The 27494-nt window shown below is 39.1% G+C and overlaps 1 protein-coding gene across 4 annotated transcripts; it reads right to left on the bottom strand.

Annotated features, from left to right (window-relative positions):
• Positions 1-923: 923 nt before the first annotated feature.
• NELFA (negative elongation factor complex member A) lies at positions 924-27494 on the bottom strand. 4 transcript variants are annotated; one of them, XR_004406314.2, is made up of 12 exons: positions 26422-27136; positions 19037-19208; positions 17691-17852; positions 16665-16754; positions 14698-14828; positions 14450-14519; positions 13375-13463; positions 10937-11048; positions 8481-8737; positions 7326-7425; positions 5578-5819; positions 924-1258 (listed from the first exon to the last, which is right to left on the bottom strand). XR_004406314.2 is itself a non-coding variant. In XM_042808169.1 (12 exons), the coding sequence occupies exons 2-12, from the start codon at positions 26671-26673 to the stop codon at positions 5635-5637; spliced, it is 1620 nt and encodes a 539-aa protein (XP_042664103.1). In that variant the 5' UTR covers positions 26674-26685; positions 27479-27494; the 3' UTR covers positions 1509-5634. The 4 variants fall into 4 exon arrangements, 2 of the variants coding, with proteins under 2 accessions (XP_042664103.1, XP_032843280.1); XR_004406315.2 differs by having other exon boundaries at positions 924-1215; XM_042808169.1 differs by lacking the exon at positions 924-1258 and adding an exon at positions 27479-27494 and having other exon boundaries at positions 1509-5819; positions 26422-26685.

Below are 27494 nucleotides of genomic sequence, written 5' to 3'. Positions count from 1 at the left end.
CTGGTACCATGCAAGTGTCTTGAAACACAGCAAGTTTTGAAAACAAAGTTACCCCATCATTTTCTTGGTTCTTGCCTTATTTTTCCTTTCCTGCTCTCAGGAGAGCCCACATGTGCACTCTTGCATGCAGGAGCAGGGAGAAGGGTGAAGTCTAGACAGAACCCAAAACGTCTCAAAGGCATCAGTAATACGAGACAGCTTTAGGATAATATCTGACACTAGTTTGTCCAGGTCTTAAAGAGGTCAATGTTTGGTCAACCATCAGTCACAAGAGTTAGCATTAAAGCAGTACCCTAAACATTAAAAAACCTACATGCTTGTTCCAGCTAAGCTTGTCCAAAATGTCTAGTGACACAGAGATCACTAAAAATAGGTGGGTCTGATTCTGCACAAGCCATTCTCAGAAGACGGACAAAGTGGCACATAACACGCATCAGTGAGCCACTCATTTGGACACCAGGAAATCTCTTTGACAGAGCAAGTGCCCTATGAAATAACAAACAAAACGTGCATCTCGACCTCCTCTCAAAGCTTTGTCCCCAGTGTTCTGCCAGAGCAGTTGACCTGGAACCGAATTCTCTTCCCTGCTATTTGATAAGGTCGATCTGATACAGAAAAGAAAAACCTCAGACTGTATCTGGCACCGCACCAGCACAGGCAAGTGTAACAGAGCCATGTCACAGAGCTGTGCATAAGAAAATTGGAATGAGGCCAGCCACACATGTCCATGTAATTCAACATAGTAAAATAAGCCTTCATGTTTATTACAGGGTAAATTAGACCACAGAGAGGGTATCTGAAGATGAAACAGTTTCTGGTAAAAAAAACAAAAACAAAAACAAAAAACAAAACCACCCAACAAAAACACAACACCAAAAAACAAAACCACAAAAACTCCAAAACCAAACCAAAACACCAAAAACAAACAAACAAAAAAAAAAAACCAACCAAAAAAACCCCCACCAAACCATCAACCCCAAATCAAAACACACCCACCTTCTGCAGCACTCAAACTGAGAGAAGGCACTGTTGTAATTCAGCTAAAGATTATGTTAAAGAAAAAAAAAACAAACAAAAAAAAAAAAAAACAAAAGGGGTTTAATCCACACTTTCAAACCACATGGGCCATCCACGGAACCTGTGCATGACAAACCCTCCTTGTACCATGAGGTCTAGGCTGTGGCTCGAGTGCTTCGGTACAGGCACACCCGCACACTGTGGAGACACATCACCCAGGGTTAATCAGTTTTCAGCAAATCTGTGCAGAAAGCAAGAGCAGGTATTTTGGTAAACCTCCTACTCACAAATATCCTAACCAGCAAAACTAGCACATGTCAACTCTGAAATGTCAACTTTGAAATGCAGAATACAGAAGCCATGTGACATAAATCTAAAATGGATACGTATTATCATGCAATTTGGCTGTTTGATCTCAGGCAAGTGGTACGCACCACCAGTTCGACTGTTAGTATAATACGCAACTTGATACTAAAAAGATTATCAGTCCATTTCCTTAGAAAAATCTAAATTTTTATTATACATACTGTATTACACTGAAAATACGTACCCAAAGACAGAATATTTTGAATTTACAACTGTACAAAAAAACAATAGAAAACATACGGGCTATGCTATAGATGTAACATTTTACAAAATGACAGTTCTTGTTAAAGGCACCAGATTCCCAGAGGGCTCTGGCTTAACATTTTTAGTCTTTTTTTCCAGTCAGATCTTACTATGAAAATGTAATTCACTCTTAAACTGTATAATGCCAAAGTTTCAAGCTTCTTTCATCTAGACAAATGGTCTGCACTTTGACACAACTTAGTGAGAGAAGTGACCAATTTCACATGAAGATGTCAAGCAACTACCAAAGGCTCCTCCCCATCGCACCCAGCATCCTTGTGGTATTTAATGCAAAGATTAAATGGCAAAGCTACCAGTGAAGATCAAGTTAACTCACAAAATACTGGCCCAATACTAGAGTGTTAACCGTACTAAGCCTCGACTGTTTCATATGGAGATAACTACAGAGTGCAAGTAGGAAAAAAATGTTCTGTTGAAAAGGAAGATGGAATCTGTGATCAGAACTCTTGCTCAGCATCCTCCTTGGGCTCACCTTCATCATTACACTCATTTTATTCTTCCTGGTCCTGAGGGCACTCATGAAAGTAAATGGAGCCTGAAGAAACCCAACACTTTGCTGTAGGACAAGTTGTTAAATAAGCCTGGGTATATAGGTATGTGCTCTTTCTCCCCTAAAAAGTTTGGACAGGACAGGGATAAACACAAGCCACTTGAATAATGTCTTTCTCCAGTACTCCACACTCAAAATCAAACACGCTAATTCATATCATGCCTAGGCTTGCACAGACAAGGTGTTTCTTTATAAGGATGGGCAAGAGAAACTGGGACATCCTGCCTTGCTGAGGTGCAGTAATGCACTTAGGAAGTTTGGGCCTTCTACTTCCTACAACTTCATGCTTGGATAAAGGGAAAGAGGAAAGGACACAAACAAAGCTTTAAGAAAACTCAACTACTACTCTGGTCAATTTGTCAGTACATCTGTAAGTCATTCTACAATCAACAAATGTTTTTGGTTAATCTTACAGCACACATTGAGCCTCACTCAATGGAATACAGCTAACAGCCATGTGACTGAATATTCAAGACAAAAAATATTAAGTTCCAGGGCCAGATTTTATTCTGCTTGCAACAATTCCATTACATTGGAATTTAAATGTTGATGTTGCCCTTTCTGAATTGTCTGGAATTATCCCTACTTCCAAGCCACCGGTTCAACGATTTCATTCTCTGAACCACAGAACTCCATGTAGTTTAACTTCTAACCATATCATTTTAACAATGGTGCAAAAACTTCCTTTTCTTTAGGCATTTAAAAAAACCTTTCTAGTTTCACAGATCAAGTTGAAGTAATGCTCTGGTATCGAGGGTCATAAAGTCACTTTAAAAATAAATTATTTGTGCAGTGTTAAACTGTCTCATCCTAATGACTTAACGGAATTAAAAATATACTATGCTTCTATTTAAAGTTTCATTTTATTGCATATGACCGACTTTAGACAATCAGGCCTGGAGACCAACTTTGTTACGCAGCAAATAAAAATAGGTAGCAGCATGGTTAAGCCTCCTATACACTACTGCACTCAAATGACCCCACCTCATTCTAGAAGAGCTTCCCAAAGAGGAGAGGGACAACTGTCCCCATCACAACAGCACAGGTCTAAAACGCAGACTTCTGTGGACTAAGAAAGTTTAGCGAGGGACCCCCCCGTTAATCTCAAGTAAGCCAAGAGAGCCATCACACAGCAGCTCCTGATAACTATTGAATTGCAAAGAGTCTTGCATCAACAATTTACAATGACAGCACATGCCGCTCAAGTCAGCTAGTTTTCCTAAAAGTTCTTTCTTAAAAAGTATATTTGGTACTTGCAGCTTATCTAGCAAGCAGGAACAGTTAAGACAGAAGTATCATACATCTTTACAGAAAACTGGTCATCACAAGAAAACTTTAAAAATTTGAATGCAGACAAGAAAAGGAATGTCACTTTTCCTTAAACCTTTCTTTTAAAAGATGAACGCTTTCATATTCTATCATTAGCCCTTACTGTGTAACATACTATAAATCAAATAAGTTATAACCATGAAAACGCACTCTACTGAACTCCTAAAAACTAAAACCCACTACTCATCATTGCCTGTCAGGCTGGTTTCTAGCAGTTTAAAGAAAAAATCGCAATCAGAATCACGATCTACATTGTTTCTGAAATGGGGTTATGTGGAGCAGAGCCCCCAGTGTCACAGTTACATGTGAGTAACTTCCACACTAATACATGCACAACACTCGGTAATGGTAGCAGGTACCATCAAATAACTCGCCCACTAAAGAAGCTAGAACATTCTGTGTATTTGCTTGAAGTTAAGAAATTTATACTTTTGGTCACATCTTAAAAAACTGTATAACAGAGATTTTCTTATTATTTATACTTGCCCTGTCATGTTGGATAATGTTTTTTTAAAAAATAAAATACAATAAAAATGCCCCAAAATACAAAAAGACTCCAATCATCTAAACATCTTTGTTAGTATATAAGGATACTTACAGGATTTGGTCTGCTTTCTTTTCAGAAAAAAAAAAAATAAAAGCGCCTCATTTTATCCTAAGAGTTCTGCTTTAACATGAACCTCTAGTCAATGCAAGGTACCTCCTCAGCACCAAACAACCCTTGTGCTACTCATCCTTGTATTTCTTCCTTCTAAGCACTGTTCCCAACCAAGCACAGCTCCACATACAAGTACTGGCAGAAACCAGACATTTAATCCAAGTCTCCTTCAAATGATGAAACCAAGTCTCCAAAGGATGAATCCTGAACTATGTACATAAGCCATCTCAATAAATGTAAGTTTTATTTGTACTATTAAAGCCAGATTATACCAGTGGTGTGAACACAGTTATATAGATAAAAATGTGCTTTTACTAGAAGGGGACAAGTATAAGGCACATTTATGCACCAGTATAATTGTGGCCACATTAGTGATTATACTGATATAACTACACTGGTAAGAACCACAGCTACAGTCGTTCAAAATTTTTTAGATCAGGGCTTGTCAATCAAACACATTATGACTGCACAACCAAACATATTAACACTGCCTCAAGACAACAAAATCTTCCCAACCATCTATATACGGATGTGTCACTCAACCATTTCTAGGGCCATTTTTAACTTAATCTGCAATTGGTTTTGAGATGTAATAGTTTTGCTTCCTTCCAGGTAAATTATGATGTTCAAAGGGCTTGCTCTACAAGAGCCATAGATCAACTTCTACCCTAAGATTTACATGGCAAAGAGCTATCGCTGCCAGGCAGTACCAAACCACCATTATTTTTTTCTTAATTTTGATGGTTTAATTCAGACAGTTACAATATTCAGTTCCTCTCAATCTCAAAAGATGCCAAATAGATTAACACATGCTGGGCATGGACACTGACAATATAGCAAGTTAACAAAGCTTCTCAATCCCATCCTATGACCCAAGCATAAATAAGCTAAACATACAGTGGGTACCATTAGACACTGGACACCTATCATCTGCAATATTTAGTGATATTGCAGCTGAACTACAAAATAAACAAGCACTGACCTGTAGTGCTTTAAATGTCCGTTCTCACAACAGAACCCATGTAACCAAAGAAAATATTTTTTACAATAAAGATCTGTGCCCTCATTTAATGGTAAACCGTGAATGACTGTGCAGTAGTCTTCTCTTCCGGTACCCAGAAGTAAACTGCTCCCATCTGTAATCCTTTGGTTGCGATCTCCTTTGACACCATCCTGAACTGTAGGAAAACAAAAACACACCAACTCTCCCCCCTCAGAACACCTTTCCCTCTCCCAAGATTTAAAAAAAAAAAAAAAAAAAAAAAAAAGAAGCAAGTTTGACACCATCATCTTCTGTGTTCACTGAGCCCAGTTAGGTTGAAGAGCCACAACTTCTACTCTGAAGGGTTATAAGAAATGTACACACAAATGCCATTTTATACAGTTGACATACTCTATGAGCTGGTTGACTCTAAGCTTGATTTGGTCCAGTCTGCTGTTGCTGCATCTCTTACGAAACATTAGTTATAGGTTTGTACTTCTTGAATCTGGTCCATTCACCAGTAGCATAGTTCATTTCAAAGACTGTATCAACCAACATAGTGGTGCTGCCAGTGCCATCTGCCTTTGGTAAATCTTCTGTATGTTCACTAAGTTTAATTTGGATGATGTCACCTTGCTCTTGGCAAGGATTCTCTGTGAACACAAGAATAGGAACAAATTATACATTTCAACACTGTATTAGAAAAGGCAAAGAGCATTTGATGGAGATTCTTATCTTATGCTGAAAAAACCCAAAGCCCAAACTCCAAACCAAGCAAGTAATGTCCCTAAAGTCACACAAAGCTGTTCTTCCCTCCATATATCACCAACTGAGCTTGAAGGATAACAAAACCAGACCTCAAAAGATGAACCCCAAGGCTAAAGTAACTGAAGCAACAACAGGGGAGTGAAGCAGACCAGTGTCATTTCTGTCTGCTTGAAAAATCATAAGAGAAGCTTATATTTAAATGGGAGTTGGTAAACTCAAACTACCAGAGTTACTTTATTTGGGATATACTTTGTAGTTAAAAATCTCAACAATTTTCAGCTGTTCTGGAAGCCGAAACAGCTTCGCCAACATCACTTGTTCAAGACTCAGTTCCATGCCAGTAAAAGTATTAAATGTTACATTTCAAGGTACTGGAATTGGTATTCAAGAAGCTCAAAAATATCTTAGTTGGCAGTTATTCACCTGATGTTATTACTGAAGGTATTAATATTTGTATATACTTATCTATCTATCTATATGTAATACACATGTGCACACTACCAAAATATTTTACCTTGCATTACAAAACACTACCAATGTAGAATTGAAGTACATCTTCCTACTGCAAATTGAAGTAGCATCTAGTACTAAGAGCACCATCATTAATGCAAGACATACAAAACTTTCTTAAAGCCCAGGGATCACCACAGTAACTCTACTCTGGTCATCTTCAATAATATATTGCATTAATCCAAAATGCATGAGCCACATTTAGGCTCCAGCACTCCAGTGATAAGAGCCCTCAAATACCAAGAAAGAAACCAGAGCTAGTGCAATGATAGAGTTCACTTAAGGACTCTTAAGCCCCTTCTCATCTTACATCTGGTAATCTTCTGGGTGAAACAGCCTTGGTCTATCAAGGCCAATAGATGACAGAATCTAGCTATGACACAGCTTATCTCCCAGTGATTCGCAGCACCTGTGGTTAACTAAAGTCTCCAAAACGACAGTTGCAACATTTCTAATGTAAAGGAATTAGCAAGGAGACTCTGTACCACTCAATTTGTACCTCAACTTGCTACAGAACTTTCATTGGTCTTCTAGACAGACTATTAGAACCTAACCAGTCTGTCTACTGTTCTGATTGACTGCCTTGTTTCTCTTCAACCCGTAAGCCATTGTATTACCTGTGTTCAGTTATGTATATATTGTGTTTAGCAACTGCTCTGACACACTCTTTGACTCAATGAAAACAGACCCTAAAGACCCATTTCCAGGTAGTCAGAACTACAATCCATAAAACTATGTACAGTCCAGAGTAAAGCAGAGTCCACCCCATAGAGAGCAAAGATAAAGCAGAGTCTTGCTCTCATATATGCACACATATAAATGCTAGGCTGTATTTCAGATTTGGGTATTCAAAAGCAAACTAAATTAGTCTCAATACATGCCTCTGGATCCTGCCATGAATCCAAGTATAAGAGCTTTTTCTGGCCTTGTAACTTTGTTTGCAGTCTTGAACATTTCCTGTGCAGCATACATTTGCTCCCTCTGCAACAGATACAACAAATAGGAATTCCAGTGGAGAAAACACTGCCAACAGATACTGTATGAATACCCACAGACCAGCATAAAAGAGTATGGTGGAAGTACGCACACCTACAAAAAGTAAACAAAAAAGCCTTAGCCTCAAGGCTTTTCCTCTTTAATGCTTACACCTAACACAACAGTAATAACTGAATTCTGAAACTGGAAAAGAACCCACCTTTAAATAGTTATGGAAACAGGTGCCAAGAAACTTAATGTTTACATATCAATTTTGTGTTCTTTATAACACTAGAAAAAAAGGAAAAAACCCCAATGCTTCCTCTACAGTCCAACAAAGCCAGGCTTACAATAATTTCATTTATTAAAAAAAATCCTCTGAAAAGAGATACTTAAAAGAAAGAGTCATCCAGCTTCTTAAAGTTCAGATCTTGCAAGCCAGGCTTACAGATGTGCTTAGCAAAGTCTTCAAATCAGTTGCATCTTGAATTAATTACCTGCTTAACTTCAAGCATGCACATAATAAATACCAACATGGCACCAATAAGAAACTTCAGGACAAAAATATGTAATTGCTGTCGAGTTTAGTTTCCTCCCCGCTCTTAAGTTTTAATAGATGCATAATGAGGAACTGAGAGGATCAAGAAATAAAGGCTTTAGCCTTAGAATAATCTATTGATATCTTTTCTCCTACCATGGCAACAACAGGATCCTTATATGCAATTGGCTGGGCAACAGCTCTGCTGGAAATACACCTTTCTCCCCAGATTCTTTATCATGAGCAACACAACATTGTTTTACATAACAATTAGCAGTAAATAAAGACAGCTTACTGTGACCTTAACGCTGCACAACTAAAAATGTTGTGATTAACACCAAGACAGCAATGCTACAGAGCCACAACACATTTTTATTATCTTTGGTTACAAAAAAGCAGCCTCAACCACTCCATGATCCAAAGGCCAGGAACTGCCAACATACTAAATCAGATCAATTATGAAAATGTACATTTTCCAATCTACAACAAAAGCAGCAGTCAAAAAGAACCTAGTTTTACTTACTGTGAGAGAGAGGCTTTTCTTCGGTGGTGGCTGTTGCTGAGTTTGGGGGGCCACCTGTGGTGCTTGTGCTGCAGGGGAAATGGCAGGAGGTGTGGTAGGTGTTAGGGGTGAGGTAGGTGTAGCCGCAGGTGGATTAGAGTTACTATTGTACATGGGTGTTCTTTGTTTGAATTGCGTAGGAAGAGTTGTAGTAGCATTTGGAGCGGCAGGTTCTTCAGTCTGTCTGTTAGTCTGCAAGGCCTCTCGTGCAGAACCAGCTGCAAAAACCAGTCACGACAATTAAAAACATTATAACCCACAAACAGGGATTAGCATCACCAACAGCCTTTAAAGAAAACTAAAAATTCTGATTATTCCATTTCAGCACTGTGATTCAGTATGTCATCTAATATCTATATGAACAACTGAAGAGCTAGCGCTCTCTCCACTCAATTATCTTTAGCAATAATTAGACAACTGAGTGACTAGCTGTCCAATATCAATTATACTATATTTAGCATAAAATTTTATGTTTAATGGATATCAGATTTATTAGCTTGAAATAGTTTTATTTACTTTTTAGCTTATATTGCTATAACAACTGTACTCTGACCCTACCAGGATTATTCCTGTACAGTTATGTGGAAGCCAAAACCATAAAAATATTTAATCTGTTTTTACCTAATGTGGCAGAAACTTCCAAAAGAAACGGCAATTAAGACTCAGCCAGTAACAAATACTGAAAATACATAAATACTTTAACAGATGACAGAATTAAAAATAGTCTTCACAAATCGCTCATTATTTAAACACTAACTGCTAAGAGGGTTAAAATCCCGCAGTATTGACAAGTCCTAACTTATTTCTCAAAGTTGATCCATTCACCTGCACTTAAGGGAGTTACTATTCCAAACCTGGCTGCAGGTGGAGATTACATATATAATCAGGTTACTGTGATTTCCTAAATTACTATCTGCCCAGCAAACAGTAATTACCCAGTGCATAGTTTAGCCAGTTACACTCTTTTGCAGCTCTTGGACATGAGCACAGATGCTTAAGCACCTTTCACAAATCTCATGAGGTTTAAGTTAACCTATCCACATTGTGTTCACAACAGACTACAAGGCAGATACAGACCAGAGCTACACTGATGCCTTTCAGATCAGATTTTAGAGAATGAGATGTCTACCACTCTACACCGAGTCACAGACACAGCATTGGTTTTAACAATACAGCTGTTATCCAGTGAGATGTGGAACAGGACAGTGAACACTTGAGAGGATAAACATTTGTAACAATTAGTTACCCCTTAATTTTGTACAAATCTCTTCAGTTTTATTACTGGCTTCCTCTCATGTCAGAATAACTGATTTGCATAAAGTAACGTCTTAATTATGCAACCTCAGATTATATGAAACCAAATCTGTGGATTTTCTGTGTGCACCTTATATCAAGGAACCAGTTTTATAATCCTTGTCTGCAAGAAAAGATAGATACCTCATACTCCAAAAGGAAAAAATTGGCAAAAATAGAGAACAAAGACAATAGAGAATTTTAAACTAGGCTTTTCCTGCTGTGGAATACAATGCCAAGGTTCTGGAAAATAATAGTAGCTGCTGACAACACTGATGTGCTCTTGGCTGCGTTCCTTCTGGAGATGCCAATTTTCTGCCAGAGAAAGATTTGCATGGGCCTTCAGAGAGATTCTGAACTGTTTCAGGGCTAAGTGAAGTGATCAGCTTTTGCATATTAATTTTTCTATAGTGACCAACATGCCACAGCTCAGAAAGACAAATGTTACGGTACCAAATCACAACAAGCAAGAGGAAAAATAATGCCTTAAGTGGAAGTGTCGGTTCTCTGTTAACTACAAGGTCTGGTAATGAATCCCAGTCATGCACATCTGTTACTGCAAACTGATACATTCCTTTAAGACTTTAAACGCAGCAGGGAAGGAAAGGTAAAACCAGGTGTGTTAAAATAAAAGGTGTAGAAATACAAGATTTGTACAAATGCTATTTTTTATTATAGACAATTGCCTAGAATTGAAAATAATGCATAACTTTTCAAAATATGTAGGAGCTCAGCTGTTGAAAGCAACTGTTTTGTAAGTACATATATATGGATGTGTGTATGGAGTAATACTCTAGACTTGCATATCGCTAGATTTTTCTATTACACAGTAGGCAAAAAAAAACAAAACAAAACAAAAAAACAACCAGTGAATTGTTTTGCTTGCTTGACTTAATTAGCAGTCATTTTAAGACTTAAAACCAACAAGCATTTTCTTTATTTAGGTTAAATGACATGTCTGGTTACCCCAAGCCCAAAGGCTGGGTTCCTGCAATGGCTCTTTAGACTACTAAGGTTAAGTTTCACTAGAGTTGGGAGATAGCAGGTTTGTAAATAAAAGAAGAGCTAGACAGTAAAACTGTATAGAGTTGGAGGTATTAGGTCCCAAAAGCATAATCTTTTACCTGGCTGTGTTTCAGAGCTTGGGATATAAGAAGAGGATGGCACCACACTGGGGGTAGCAGGTAAGTAACTTGTAGAAGGTAGTGCAGGCTCATTGTTCAACGAGCCTAGTTTCTGTAAAACAGAAAATGAAGTGTTATATCTGTATGCCATATATTGATGCACTGTGTCTGCATTTTAAATACAATTTCAGCATTAGTTCTGCTATGATATTCCTTTTGGGAAGTTAACTATGGACTGCTTTGTTAGGGCAAGCTTGCCGTTTCAACCCTAACTCCCTATACAAACTTCAGATATTAGAATTACTGTAGGAGAGAAAAAGCAGCTTTTATTTCCCCTAATTCAGATCAAAGTTGCTTCCAAAGGCACAGTCTGAGCCAGGAAACAAAATACTATGGAGAATGTACTTCTGCAAAGAGAGTCAAGCTGCTGTTCCTTTGTCCCATTCCTTCAGCTGGTAGTGTGGAGACTAGATAATGAAATTTGTGCAGATGGTACTCTGAAGAATTACACTATAGAAATGTGATCTTCTGCCTGAGCAAATATGCTCTTCACTACTAGCAAGCAGCAACCTGTTCATCCCTGGGCAAAAAGCCTCCTAAAATATCACCCAGGAGAATGCAAAGGCCTCTGGGACATAAGCAAGCAGAAAGCAGCAGTAAAAGCACAGGTAAAGCCCTGTTTCCAATGAAACAGACAGTCAACACCAACATGATGTATGTCATCTAAGATCAAGCCAAAGAAAATGCCACGTTTTGTACTTAACTATACGTGATATTGCACACACATCATAAAGACAACAGCATAGTATTCCTATGAAGATCTCCACTTTAGTCCAGTCCAGCCTTACAAACATAAGGGGTTGACAGAAGAAAGAAGTTTTGAGGGAGTAAGTCTAGCAGACAAATCATTTAAGGGAGCCTTACTAGATAAAAGTAAGATGGACATTCTGTGGAATGTAGAGCTTGCCAGAAAGAGAAACTCTTAGCATTCTACAGAACGACAGGCAGTGACCTTCACTCCTGACACAGGTCTACCAATATTTGCCTATATGTTGTTTTTGGCATGGGTGCTATTGATTGCTACCCCCATAACCATGGGACTAACGTTGCAGTGATTACCATTAGGCTCTAGAGGAAAAAAATGCTTGGCTCACCAATCAAACCACAGGTATTTCAAATGGAGTGCTTTCTGAAGGCAAGCATTGAATGTCAACATATGGACTTAAAGAGGCAAAGGTTATCATGACAACTTTAAATCTGGAACACGACAACACTTAAGATTTGAGATGGATTTATATCATCGCAAGAGGCTTGCAAACACTGGGTGAAGCAGCCCCAAATTATCTATTAGTATCTAAAGAACGCAGTTGCACAAATTAATTCCAGGCCAAGGTTTGCTAGAATAGAACAGACAATTTCTAACTCAGAACAGGGGGAGGACCTAACATTCTTGTAAAAGTTAGGTCATGACTGAGAAATCACAAAGCCGCATCGCAGTTTTTCCAGTGCACCATATCTGAAAGAATGAGGAAAAAAACCCTATACACAACTCCTCCCCCCCACCTCTCACTCTCTGATTGAACTACCTCTAGCAACTGGTTAGCTTTTTCCATAGATCCTAAACAACTTTTGGATTTAAAAAAACAAAAAAGACTGTTAAGAGAAGGAGTGGCCCACCTCTGAAATTTATGGGCTTTAAGCAGCACAGATTTATAAGCAATGGGTAAATTGGACAGAGATCAATTTCAGTTTGATCATCTTCCTCTTATATTAGGAATGGAATTGGCTAAGTTTAGTTACAGACAAGTTTGGAGATCTCAGAAAAAGCTGCCTTCTGGATCAAGTATCAATTCTCAAAGATTACAAGCGAAAACAGGGAGAAAAGAACCACTGAAGGATACTAGTGTGTACGTTCTTTTCTCAAGCGAGAATATAGGTGAGTTGTAAAGACTTCTTTCTTACTTGTTTGCTTATATTCAACTATCCCTCCTGGGCACAGGCCAACAAGTGCTCCTCACTGAGACTTCTGTGGACACTACTCCTCTAGGGTCACAAAGTATGCACGGGCACAGAGGGAAACCTGCAGGACCTCCTGAAAATGATTCTACGTCTCCACAGGCCGAGAGCCCCTCCTATCCCCTTCCTCTCTGACAGAAGACTACAGTCCTCACAGTTACAGAGATACCATACCCCATCAAAAACTTAAAATATCAACATGAAAACAATCAAAAATTTTACCTTCATCCTGCTTTGAATTTTTTATCTAGTTTGGTGAAAATACAATGGAATTTTGAAATAATTACATAAAGACTGTTACATTAAGAGGCATATTTCAACAAGTTAGTAAAATACCATTACAGTGCTTAAATGTTTTAGAATAACACGCATTGTGGTTTCCTCCTCTTTTTTTTTTTTTGGTTGATTTTGTTTTGTTTTACCTGTGTAGACACAAGGCCAGCAGCATAGTCTGGGGTAGCATTTTCTACTACTGTTTCTTCTTTGGCTTGCTTTTCCACAACTTCTGTATCTATTGCATAAAAACAGAAGTCAATTCAAGGAAGTTTTCTGAAATACTGGATTATACTTTTTTAAACAAAGACATAAAAATTAATTTCTCAAAATCTGCTAAAATATGCTTAAAGAGGTATATGTTGAAAGGTTGGCAGATACAGTAATCTTCAGACACAATTTTATAATCAACCCAATTATGAACTGAACCACAATGTATATCAAGACAGAGTAACTAAGTAATTAGGTACAACTGGCTAATTTTGTGATATTAGAAAGCATCAAAACCCAAGCAAAAATGTAATTGCAATTATCATTTTGTTCTGAGATGGTACTAATTTTTTTGGTGACAAATACAAAAAGGTTGTTTTGGGGCAAATGTTGCCTAGTATATTTTCCTGATATGGTTAAGTAGAGAATGGCACTGTCACTTGACTTAAGAGCAGTATATCAGATACTATTCACTTGTTAAGATCTCTCAGCCAGAATTTTGGAGCATGCTGTAATTTTTTTTGGACTTTACTTTCAATTAATTTACTCAGCCACATGTCCAGTAAAAATAAGCATACCAAAGTATCTCAGAACAATTCCAGTGCTGAAGCCACTCATATATCTATGTGCTGCCCAAAGCATAACTAACTAGTTTAACCCTTTCGTGCAACTGAGTTATTACCTAGGCACATGGCAATATGATTGGGAGCGGGGGGGGGGAACAAAAACAAACAAACAACACAAAAGCACAAACAAAAAACATCCCTTAAAGCATTTTTTGTTTGTTTTTTTCTGTTTGTGTTTTGTTGGTTTTTTTTTTTGTTTTGTTGTTTTTTTTTTTTTTTTTTTTAATGTTTTGGTTGGTTAGTTTGTTTTTTTCTTCTTCTTTCTCCCCTTTTTAAAAGAGTGTAGCTGAAGAAAAGTTTTAACAAATGACGATCAAAATGGTACTACAAATCTGGATCTTATCTGCAGGTACATTAACCGCCTTTTTAAGTAGCATGCTATACCAACCTAATGTCTTTCTTCTTCTCTTTGCTTCACGGCCAGCACCTACCATATCCAGCTCAGAGATATCTAGAAGCTAAAAAGAAAAACCATAGAAAACTTAATAACCATTGTTAAATTTACATAGCCTATCTCTAAATCCTGTACTTAATTTTTTCCTTAATATACTGGTACTTGCTTCAAAACAGCATCAGAAATTCACTTTAGATCAGGAAAAACTTAACAGAAAAGAGACTAAGAAAGAGCAGACCTACCTTTACTCCTCTTTCTTTGCGCAAAGGTGTTCTTGAAGGAGGAATAGGAGTTCTGTTTCCAGAAGGACTAAATACGCTAGGTGCTGAAGTACTCCTGAACGGAGCTTGTTTTGGTATGCCTTTGAGTGGTGCTTAGGACAGATCAAAAAAGGCAATAATTGTAATAGGTTTAATTAGTTACGAAAAACAATAATAAGGAGTTCTTTGGCTTTCTCCTTAAAGCACACACTCCCTCCCTTTTAACTCCAAATGTTTATAATGAGGAACTATCTGTAATATACTACATGTCCCTTAAAGGTCAGAATAGGTTTTATCCTGCAAACAAGGGGTAAGAGCCAGTCTCTAAACCAACACTTGCACCCCATTCTACATAAAGTAATCAAACAGGTACACTGCTATCAAAATATAATTTTCCTTCATATACTGATGCTTTCTCTACTATAACAAAAAAAACTTTGAACACATAGAAAGATATTGAGCATGAATATCTTCTGAATCCAATTATTGCCAAAGTTGTTCTTTGAACTTTAGTTACTTGGTAAAACGGTATTTAATCAAAGAATCTTAGCCACGCTTCTGCAGGGCTAAGGGCTTGTAATCTACTGGAAAGGTAAATTACTGCTTCCCACAGGGGTCAAATTCTGGAGCTGCTGTTTGCACAAGGAGAAGGATCCAATTTGGTTCTATACTGCAAACAGAAAACCTGTTGTCTCACTACTCAGTAGAAACTGCTACACCTCTAAGAAGCTGTTTTCCCCCAACTTTACACTGTTACATTAAACATGAAGTAGAAGGGTAAGTGCTGGAGACAGCATTCATTCATCAACTGCTAAAAAATTAGGGATAAATATACATATCGATCAGGTCTTTGAGCCTCCTGACAATCTTATCATTCCCTACAATTTGATGATAAACACGGAAATATAGTTTGAGGTTAGATACTCTGTATCCCTCTATACATTCTACTGAAAACCTTTTCACCACAGGACAATCCTCTCTGATCAACCTAAGTTTCAGCAGAGTAAATCCCAGCTGGTCCCATAACTGTCATTTCAAGACCACCTGGCTCTAAAGGCCAAGTCTAAAAAAATAGTTTTGTTAGTTCAACAGCTAAAAAGAATGCCAAAAACTAATGGTCAATTCCAATACTGAGACAACTTTTAGTTCAAATTGCAACTACAGTTTTTGCATTTCCTGCATGAACACGTGGCCAAACTTTGGTGCTAAAAACCACATCTTAAATAGCACTGACACAAAGTACTTCATAGCTTCTAGCCACCACACCAAGAAATAACTCAAGTTTTATACCTCAGCACCGTATCAGTGGTCCGTAAGGTTATACCTCTGCAGTGACTTAAAGTATGTAACTAATTCTGAACCGTCCTCTTGCTCCTAGTCAAAAACTTATTTGAAAAATTCAAGCAGTTCAGGAACTTCAGCAAACAGCTGAAATCTATTAATGCAAAGCTGAAGAATGATTATAACATCTTTGTCATGTCCATTAAATAGAAGCCACTTCACAGCTTTGGCTGTAGAGAGCACACTGTCCCCTCTTCTTTCTCCACATAGAATTACACAAATACAAGTTACTTTTAGTCTACTTCACAGCCTTTCAAAGAGCAGAGCAGATTACTGTGATCTACTCTGCTCCCTTTTGAGCAACATGGTTTAGTCAGGAGTTATTCCTGGAGTGATGCAAATTAAATTCTTACCAAAGTCTACAGGCATGATCTAGCTGTTACATTTTAGAAGCATGGCAGATATACTTGCCATTTAAGAAAAACCCCACACTTGTTCTTTCTGACAAGACATGTCAGAAACTTAAGTATCAGGAGAGAGGGAGGCAGAAAGGCAGAAATCCTTTGCTTCAAATAGAAGTTTTTGTATATACCAGACAGTAATAATATTCTTCAGGGCTATTTTCTAATGTTTTTTTTTTTCTGGGAAGTGATGAAAGTAAGCCATACTTGTCGTATCTATCTTTTTGACCAGTCCCCTGCCTTTGGCATGGAAAGGCACTCCTGCAGTCTTCTTGAGCTGTTGTGCAGTTTCTGTTGCTATAAAGAAAAAGGGCTTTAGTTATTAAAGAACCTGTGCTGAAAAAATACAATACATTGCTTCTTATATAAAATGTTATTAACTAATACATAAAAAGATAGGAATAGCAACAAAGGAAGAATTATATTTTAATTAAACCCCAGGTTTATGAAAGGTAAACACAGTATTTGGAGAAAATGCAAAATCAATATAACTATGCAACTGACAAGATGGTCTAAACTGAAAGAAATTATCAGAGTAGACAATTTACTTGATAGTGATTGAAATAATTAAAGAAAGTTCTATATAACATCATAAAAAGTTACAAATCTTGTATTTAACCAGACCAACTACTCAAGTCACATGTAAGAAAGAAGCAAGCTGCTGCAACAGAACAGCAGGTACAGTAAACTATTTTACAATCGCTCAGTTCAAGTAGTTACCAACACATATATACAGACATGGTGCCTTTCCTTAGCAAAAACCCTCTTGGTTTTCACACCCTATATAGCCATACTGAGCAAAAGAAAGCATTAATTAGCAGATCTTGCTCTCTGTTGCAAAAACATATGGCAAAATAAAAGTAGGTTCTCATTTCAGTTGTTTCAGAAGCTTTAACCAAAGCTGTCCCTCACAAGTCTTCACAACTGACTTAAATATACCCATGAGAGAATATATCTATGCTTTAAAAAGATAGTTTTTTGTATGCCTTGAAATATGAACAGCATTTAAGTCAAAATTAGCATTTTAATGTAATCAGGGCCAGAATGACTTGCACCTACTCTTCCACATGTATCAGTCCATCAAAGGAAAAAAAAAAAAAACAGCCAGCAAAGCTATTATAACAGAAAATTTTAGTGTATATCCCCATACTGGAGAATAAAACTGAATATAAATTTTTCCTTCACCATTTAATTTGGTACTTAATCTTACCAGCCAGCTGTAATACTACTTACACTTCTGCAAGAGTTCAGCTCGGAGAGTGGCACTTTTAGGTTTCCTTTTCAGCTGGAAGTGTTTCACTGGGGGAGTAAGTGGCCCAGCTAGTGTTGTCAAGGCATTTTTGTTTAAGTATTGGCATTCCAACGGCAACATAGCTGAAGTTTCACATTCACTTACTGCACAAAGAGTTAACACAGTATACATGGGTATTAGCACCTCTCTGATAGCTAATTACAAAGCATTTTACAACTAGACTGTACAGGTGTTTTTAAATTTTAGATTACTTATTTAAAGACCAAGAGTAATTAGTTCTAATTATTACATAGTATATAACCAGTTATTACAATGTTTGTTTTTCACATTAGCTTCACAAGAGCTTCCATGTTAATTATACCTAGTCAAATTATAGGAATCTTAAATATGCTACTATTGGCAGAATAAAAGATAAAAATGACTGAATTCTCAGATTCCTTAAAAATCATACATAAAAAGAAAATTAATAAACAAAAGACCAAACAGAAAGTGTGAACAGACAAATGATCATTTGTTTACAGTAAGAAAACAAAATGCTTCCACCTCCAAGTAATTTGATTACTGGTCTGCTGCAATCCTAACTTCAGGACTGTGTCTGTCTGTTGATGGCTCAGGGTCTTTTCTAGGCAATGTGCTAAACCAAACCCACTGAAGTAGCAGTAGCTTTGCATCATTTACTACATTGTTTGAAGCAGTAACTGTGCCAGTGCCCGAGCCAATATTTTCAGCTGCTAGGCAATCCATTGCTAGACAGACATCAGCAGCGTAACTCTTCTTGTGCTCAGTCTCCACTACAGCCCCTATCATTTGCTGCCTAGAGGAGGGCTTCCAGCAGAGATGCACCCCACCTGCCCAGTACACCAGTGGTGCTTCCACACACAAGGCTGCCCACACAAGCACTGCAGAAAGAGAGCCTTACTGTCATCTTTGGTACCAAAACATACGAGACAGAGCAATACATGAAAAACCTCAATTTACTAAGCTGCAGTACGTTAGTTATTACCTATCAGTGCACATACAGCCTGTCTACAATCCTAATGAATGCACATTAACCTCTGCGTTGCCCTTCACAAACGCTCAGGGTAATACCTGACATTAAGTTTTGACGATGTGTGAAAAGATAATTTAAGAAGTTACCATTCCTCAAATATCACAGTTCTCAGTCCAGTAACATGCCAGGTCATGAACTGTGGCAGTTAGGAGACAAGACATACTGCTTGTCCTGATACCAATACTCTGAAGATTGTAAGACTGCCTATGAAATGACAGGTTATTTCTGCAAAAAGGCATCATATTTCTGTAATTTTCACCAACAGAAAAGGCTTACCTTTTTCTCTAAGTTCTCCTAAAATATCTTGAACATTGGGATTCTGTTCTTCAAGATCAAGGTTAAGGGAGCCAGTATCTGGAAAGGATTTTAAAATATCAGCTACCATTAAGACCCAGGGGTCTGAATCCAAGGTAGCGAGCTGGATAATTTCAGTCAGTGCCCCTTTCATCTAACAAAAAAAGAAAAAGAAAATCAGCCAATTTGAAACAGTTTTAAACAGGTTATATTTGGATTTTTTTATTTAAAAAAGACGACACTATCATAAGCATGCACAATGTTTTACTACTGGGGAAGGGAAGAGGGAGACTGCTTCAACACAGTTATACATTAACTCTAGAACTAAGTAAAGAATGAACCAAGATAATTTGTTTATCTCACTTTCGGTCAATCTAACCCAAGTTTGTTTTGAGCTTTTGGCAGCTCAAGGCTTTGTTTAGCACTGAACATTTTTACAAAAAGCAACAGACCAGATTCTTATGTTACTGGCTCCTTATGTTCTACACTTTATGTTCCCAGTGTACCCACACCTTATACTCAGTGATAAGAATATGCAATTAGAATACAACAAATGATTTAGTACAGAAGATGTACCCCTTTCTGGGCTACAGAATAATTAATCAGACAGACCATATCTGCATCATATGAACATAAATTAAATCCTCAAAATTTTACTTAAGCTTGGCCAAAATGATGTGTTTTATGCTAATCAAAGCTGTATTGTTTGACAAAAATGATGTATTACAGTAGACTCAGCCCACTAATATGCCACAAGTAACAAGATTTTCCATCTACCCAAAGTTTATAGAGTCAGAAAACAGTTATTTTTCTTTAAGCACCTATCTTGAAAAAAGGGGAAATAATGCATAAGATTAATTTTTAAAAAATGTAATTGTCACAGTAATTTATTTTTATAAACTACTGATCAACATATCTGCTGGCACAATGAAATGAAATAAAAATCTAGGTGACTACAGTCTGGGGGTTACACAGTGAATCTCTTCAATTAGTTGTTTTACTTCATTCGCTGGTAAACTTAAACCCCTCCAAATAAAGACTGAACACTTGCTTTTTTTTTTTTTTTCCCCCCTAAGTAAACTTTCACATAAACCATAAGCATTAAAGCATTAGCTCCACAGAATTAAGGTGTTTGATATATACTGTGCATCTATCAAGCCACAAAACATAACAGTAAAATTATGGAAAGTATTTAGACATACTCTATCTGTATGGTATTAACATTGAAGAATTTACAAGCAAGTGTACGGAAATACTTGAACTTTGATTTTTCACAACCCACTGTGGCACATATAGCTTAGTTACAGTCTAGATGTTTCTGAACACAGGCAGACAAGCAAGAGACTCATGTTCACCTTTATACTGTATTTCTTTCCCTTTATTTAGAACCAGCCTATTCTTATACGAAAGTGTTGAATAAAATAAGCTTATTCATGCAACTCTAAGAAAAAGTAAAATTTCTGCCCTCCATTTTTGCCCCCAAGCACTTTTAAAGCTCAGAGGCAGACAAACACGTTTCTCAATTCCTTTCATCCACACAATGTTATTGCCCTCTCACTTTGGAAAGGTTTACAAGTGCACTATAGGGGCAGTTTGTCCTTTAGCCCTTGCATGTTTTAGCACTCACAGTAGTTTACTTGTGAAACAAACCAGATCAGTTCATCTGACAGAAAACTAACATCTCTATAACTTTAAGCTTGATCAGCCCCTTGATGCAGCTGACTACAGTCACACAAACACTAGAAACCACTAAAAGAATGGAGCAGAAAGGAGACACTAAGACAGTCAGTTACCCCCTTCAGTTGCACTACTGATTTGCTCTGGATTAAACTGACCACGTAACCATAACCACACACAGTTTAATGTGTTGTCAAATTTAACCAACACTTATCCAATGGAGAGAATCAATTTAAAAGGTTCTAGCCTTTGCTATCTTCCATTGCTCGCTTCTTTCTCAGTAAACATAAAAAACTACCTCAACTCCACACAGACTTGTCAATCTCTCTATTCTAACCCTAAACTGCTCATCAGAAGTCACTTCTACTACAGAGGATGAGGATGAGTGTGAATACTATCGAAACAAAAGTCCTTTATTCTCCTATCTCCCACATAGGAATTGCAGTACTGATTTACACAAAACACCTTAAAATTTAAAACACGCCATGAGAGTTGATAAAGCTATGGTTTATTTATAGCTTTTACAAGCTTTTATGTGGATACCACTAATGCAGGCAAGTGTATAGACTGTAACTGCCTCTATCAAAGCAAACTGAGGCAATAGTTGGGAGTAGAGATATCTCCCATATCCTCCCAATTTACCCTTCACATGTGCTCCACAGAACCTCTACTGGTATCAAAAATTCACAGAGCTCCATGTCTACACTATGTATGTTCCTATGGAGCTCTTTTTCTGGGCACATTACATTCACATTGCTCTCAGGACAGCTAAAGTTCAGGCAACTTACTTAGGCTACAACCCACCATTTCACATGACTTTGGTTTCCTCCAGAAAGGAACTCACAAACAACTTGTTTTCCTAGCACTGAGCGAGTAATGTCATCACAAAGCCTCATGGCAGAAAGAACACGATGAAAAGAAGAGTCGCTGTCACACAGGGAAGCAAAGCACAGTAACATGTACCGTGAGCTAGCCAGAGACCTTGCCTGAATATGGGTTTGCATTTAACAAGCCTTGATTTGAGTTTTGACTCAGGTTTGTCGTCAAATGGCAATTTAAATATATGAATATATATTCCCAGTTCACTTTGGAACTGGCAGCTGAAAAAAAAAATTTCACTTGTGGTTTGAGAACGCATGAAATGCAACTCAAAATAAGAGAGAATCCTACATAGAGATTTTCTGTTACTTTACAGAGCACAGCCTTAATCCCAAACTCTTAATTGTGTAAGACTGCAACACTGGATCAGTGAGAGTCCCATCAGTCCCAACCAGAATCTTGTTAAGCATGAATGTCAAGATCTGATGCAACATGTTCTGGCATTTCTCTCAGCTAAAACTTAAGGATATGAAGTATTTTTCTCAGCCTGCTGGCACAAAAAAAAACCCCAAAAACAAAAAACAAAACAAACAAACAAAAAACAACCAACCAACTAACCAAACAAAAAAAAAAAAAAAAAAAAACAAAAAACAAAACAGAGCATAGGGCACAACCTGAAACATCTAACAAGAAAGGATCAGGCAGGGTGGAAAAAGTATGGGAACAGAGAAAGGGAGATTAATAATGGCTGTGCAGGAAGAATATATAAACCGCACTATGGGAAGGGGTGAAAACCAGAAATGTTACTAGAAACACACAAAGTGATAGCTTCAAGATGACTTCTTGCAAGTAATTCCCTTTTACTTGCTTTATATTACGACTAAATTGATATATGTGATTATACCTTTAGACAACTGCAGCAACAGTTGGCTAATAAACCCAACCAAGTTTTAATCTTTCAGGGGCCATAGAAAAGGTGATATTTAACAGATATCTGTATTATTATAGAGCATTTTCATTAAGCTAAAAGCATTGGACTGAAAGTACTGTATTAATATTTACATGATACAAAACTAGGACAGTTCAAATATCACTATTGTGTATGTTTTGTATCTTAATCGCGAAAAAGAGTAGAAGTGGCCAAGAGTAATATTAGATTAAAATATACCATATTACATGACAGAAAAATTAAGAACACTAGATGCTGGACAGAAAGATGCATAGCAGCCTGCCTGTTTTGAACATGGACAGAAAGGCAAGTGTCATGTGCCCTCTTATTCCTTCACACCAGGTACTCTACAACTCCCACCCGTGTGAACAGAGGACTCCTGATTCACACAAGCAAGCAAGAAGAAACAGTATTAATTTTTGCTCTCTTGCAGCTACTGTAATAAAGGGGCAGACCACTGTGGGGATAAACAGCATCTCTCCAAGATAATTCAGAGCACAGCAGCACACAATCCTCATTCCAGACTTGGTTGTAACATCACAGTCTAACCCTGAACAAATAAATTAAACACTGGCACAAAAAGAAAACTTGCACTTGCCATTGTGAATCAGGTTAACAAGAATATAATATACAAAATAAACAGAAGCAATTGTTCTGCCAAATTCACAATTGAAACTCTAGTCACCACTACAATGAGCTCTAGGCATCATTTCAAATAAGCATGATTATCTAGAAAAAAAAATAGCAGATGAAAAGCTGGGGGGCAGGGAGATTCAAGAGTTAGCAAGTTCTGCCAGGAGAATTACAGCAGGAAAGGATATTTTTGATAACTGCCTACAAAACACACTTAACTTAAAATGAAAATGGGAGCCAATTATTTTTATTAGTCAGTGGGAACAAACAAGCAGTAATGAGGTTCACAGCATGATAAAAAATTAGGTTTATTACCTATCCCACAGGAGCATTATGAGGATTAAGTCACTTAGATCTATACAATATTTGGAGTGTTGAATGAAAACATTATAAAAATTGAAGGATATTACATTTGAGGAAGAAAAACACTTAAGTAAAGCACTGAGCTTTCAAGAGAGCTCACTGAAGATTCACTTGTCTAGACTGAAGCTTTCAAAGAGATTTAGAAACGACCAGCAGCCAACTAAACCCCTTCTAAACCAGATATCACCACACTTTCCTTGATTCCCACATAGTTTTTTACTTAGATGTCTGCTCCCCAAATGGTTTCCATGTTATTCTATGCCTTAGTGAAAATGCTGTGATACAGAAAACAGGAAAAAAATAAAAGATTTTGAAGAGAAAATAACTAAGTCAAACCCGTTATCTAGAGAGGGGGGTATCATTTAACATACTATATAACAAACCAGTAACATATCCTGCATCCACTACTGAGATTCCCAAAGCTTTACAAAGCCGATACAATATATTTTCCAATACTATTAAGTTTTCAAATGCCAGCTCAGTGCTCCTCATACATGATCAATATAGACTAGTACATGTCATGGAAAATACATACGACTTTCCAAAGAGACTAATGAAGGACTTTCACAGTTAAGTTTAATAATTTTCAGACACGGGAGTGATTTGCAAATGACAAATTTCACTTCCAGCTACAGGTACCCTATACTGGTGTACTTTTGCTAGCAAAAAGACACCATGTTCAGTACTCCATAATACACTGAGCAGAGAATACTGCAGAGAACTACACAGCATAGATATACTGAACACAAAGATATATGTATGCATATGTATGTTCTGGGTATCATATGTAAAATACCCAATGCCAGTTAAGATATCAAAAATCTTGACAGTAAGTTATGTAACAAATCTTCACTAATACAACCTATTTTATCAAACTCACCACAAATTATGTGTAGCTAAGACAACATCCCTTTCTGTCAGCAGTTTGGTTACACCAGCTATTTTTACCGTTTACAGAAGGAAGTCTATAATGATAATAGCAGACCTACTAGCAATGTTATGGGTTTCTGCCTCATGAGTTTTTAATTTTTAACAATTTTAAGCCCTTCCTCTCATTTAAAAAAAAAAAAAAAAATCACACATCCCTGAAATAACTGAAATTTTACAGGTACTTTGCAAAGGACTGAAAATATGCTCAATCCCTAGATCTCTATCAAGTGTGCTGTTTACAGTGAAAGATTAAGTTTATGATTGAATTCACAAACTCTGCCAAAGAAATGAAAAATCCCACAATATTTTTTGTTACAGCAGTAACAAAAGATTTAGATTTGGAACACAACTGATCAGTTTACCAATACACTAAAAGGCACAGAAACTGACACGCTCTTCTTTACACACACTTTATCTCCGTGGCTAACAAAAGCACAGGTCAAGTAAAGTTGCTTGTTACCATCTTCCTCAGAATCAGTTTTAAAAGTTCTTTTACCCACCCAGTGGGCACTCTTACAGCATTTTAACGAGTTATTTCAGCTGGCCTGAATTCTGCTCCCTCAGAGAGTTGGCATCAGTGTTATTTACAAAGGTCCTCAAGCTTTTTTAAGCTCTTTTCAATCTAAAAGCTATTGCTTAAACATGATCCTTGTGCATTTTCAGCTCAGAAGTACACAGAAGCTCAGCACAGTTCAGCATACAATAATCCAGGTTACATACTGTCCCTCCACACCCTGCCTAGTATATATGTATACTAAGCCTAAGCAGCAGCTGTGTCCTAGCCAAGAGACTGCTGCAAGCACAGCTGAGTATACTCTACATAAGAAGGCAAAGGATTAACTATGCACCACCTCCATGATTGTCACCAGGAACAACCAATACCATACAAGGTGGAAGTAGGAGGAATTCCTCAAACCTGGCTGAAAAAACTTAAATGTTTGCTAGTCATTCTCCAACTATTGCCCCAAGCATCAGTAGCTGCCTACTGGTAAGAATAAGTCTGCTGCAGATGAGGTATGGTCCAGGGCCAAGTGAATAAGCTTCCAGAGCCAGCTCAGACTGAAGCCAGCCAGCTTATTAGCTGGGGTAGGCCAGTAAAGTACCAGCTGTTCCCAGAAAAGTAAAGAGAAGCAAAACCCAAGCATGATAGTGTTCCTTATGCATGACCATAATGCAAAAAAGCGGAGAAAAGCACTGTTGAGTGCAGACCCCAGATCTTTCATTCCCAAAGTTTCAGCACTTGCTGCTGTCCTTCCTAAAGCTGAGATGTTATGACTTGAGACACCTACACAGCTGCCAGTATTAAGGAAGGAGCGTAAAGGAAGCCTAACACACAGAACTGTTCCTAAACGATACCGCCTCTCTGTCCTAATCCTAGAGCCACTGCCTCAGGAAAGCCCTCTCCCCCAAAGGCACCCAAACTGTAACAAAACACAACCGTACAAGTCCATGTGGAGGCGTAAGAGGGGTTTCAGGTCGCAACTGCTTTCAGGCAGTCTAGTGCCAACCAAAGATTCCCTGAAGTGCAGGAGGCGGAGCAGCAGCGAAGCTTCCACTCCACTCGCTTCCTCACCGAGGGGAATCTGAGCGCTTTTCCCCGCAACAAGGACCGAGTCCTCCGAGATGGGCCTCAAAGGACCGCTCTGCCGGCCGAGACCACCTTCCCCCCCGCCTAAGAAAGGCTGCAAGGGAGAAGTGGGGATGTCTGTGGGGACCAGCCTGTACGCTCCCCCTCACCCCCCCGCCGCCGAGAGCGGGCGGGCACCTGCCCTTAAGGAGTTGTTTCTGCTCGGCTTCCCCTCCTCAGAGCTGCCGCGGGGAGCTGCCGCTCCGACCGGCCTGAGGCGGCACCGCGCCCCGGGCTCTCCCCTCGCCACAGATTCCATGTGAAAAGGGACGTGGTGGCTGGCGCTGCACCCCACTTCTCCCCTCGCGCCCCCCGCTTAGCACCCCGCTTCGCTTAAGCTTCCCGCGCAAGCTCCTACCCAGCTCTCACCTCATCCACCGCCCGGCGGGGCAGGTGCAGCATCCCCAGGAGTAGCTTGAGTTTGACGGCCGAGGAGAGGCCATGGAAGCAGAGGCGGATGTTGTCGATCACCGAAGCCGTGAGCAGCGAGGCAATGCTCGGCGGCGCCCACAGCTCGTCTGTAGAGCCCAGTTTGTTATGCAGCCACAGGCCAGTGTCGCTCTCCCGCATCGACGCCATCTTGGGAGCGGGGCGAAAAAAGAGAGGATTCTCCACGGGCATTTTACGAGACACCTAAAGGGAGGAAAGGAGGGGTGAGGACCCCTGCGGGTCGCCGTCTTGTTCGTAAGCCAAAATGGCGGCGCCCTATGAGGTCCAGCTAAAAAAGGCGGAGATTCTGCCGTAACCTAAAATGGCGGCGCCCAACCTGCACAAAATAGGGAGACTCTTCTTATTCCTCGTTCAGGTGCAAAATGGCGCCCGCCACAGCTTTTCTTCCGTATTGTAAGATGGCGCCGCCTCACCGCAAAGAAGCTTCTCTGTCAACCCTGACTCATTGCTCCTCACAGTTCGCCCTAACTTATGCGGGAGTCTCCTAGGCAGAAAAGAGCCGAGCGCCAGGAGCGGGGGGCCGAGCCACGGCGGGGCTGGGCGGCACGGTTCGAAGGCAGGCCGGGGCCCGCCCCGCCCCTCCACGGTCGCTGGCCTCCCCACAGCTGCCGGCTCCCGCCTTCCTGTCCGGCAGCCGCCTCACTGGCCCGGCGCGGCGAGCGGCTGCGGCTGCAGGCGGGAGAAGGGCTGAGGGGCCTCCTGTCAGACCGCCCCTCCTCCCCGGGGCTGGGCCAGCCCCGCGACCTCAGGGTAGAGCGTTTGGCGGAGCACCACGTCTGCTTTCCTGAAGCCCCCGTGTCCGCGAAAGGGCGGGTAACCCAGTCTCCTCACAGGCGCCGGCCTGGGCGCACCAGGCCCCTGTCTGCACCCCTTCTGCTCTTTCTCTGGTCGGCCTGTGTTCAAAAGGCAGTCCGTTTTCCCCACCTAGCATCGTGGGGAGTTTATTAGAGCTAGTAACACCTTAAACTGTACCCACCTCCGTGGTTTCCTCA

This window comes from Tyto alba, unplaced genomic scaffold, assembly GCF_018691265.1.
Source record: "Tyto alba isolate M040663 unplaced genomic scaffold, T.alba_DEE_v4.0 Super-Scaffold_6, whole genome shotgun sequence".
Taxonomy (NCBI): domain Eukaryota; kingdom Metazoa; phylum Chordata; class Aves; order Strigiformes; family Tytonidae; genus Tyto; species Tyto alba.
Note: the sequence above shows the minus strand (reverse complement) of the source record. Positions and strands in the feature narration are given on the sequence as shown.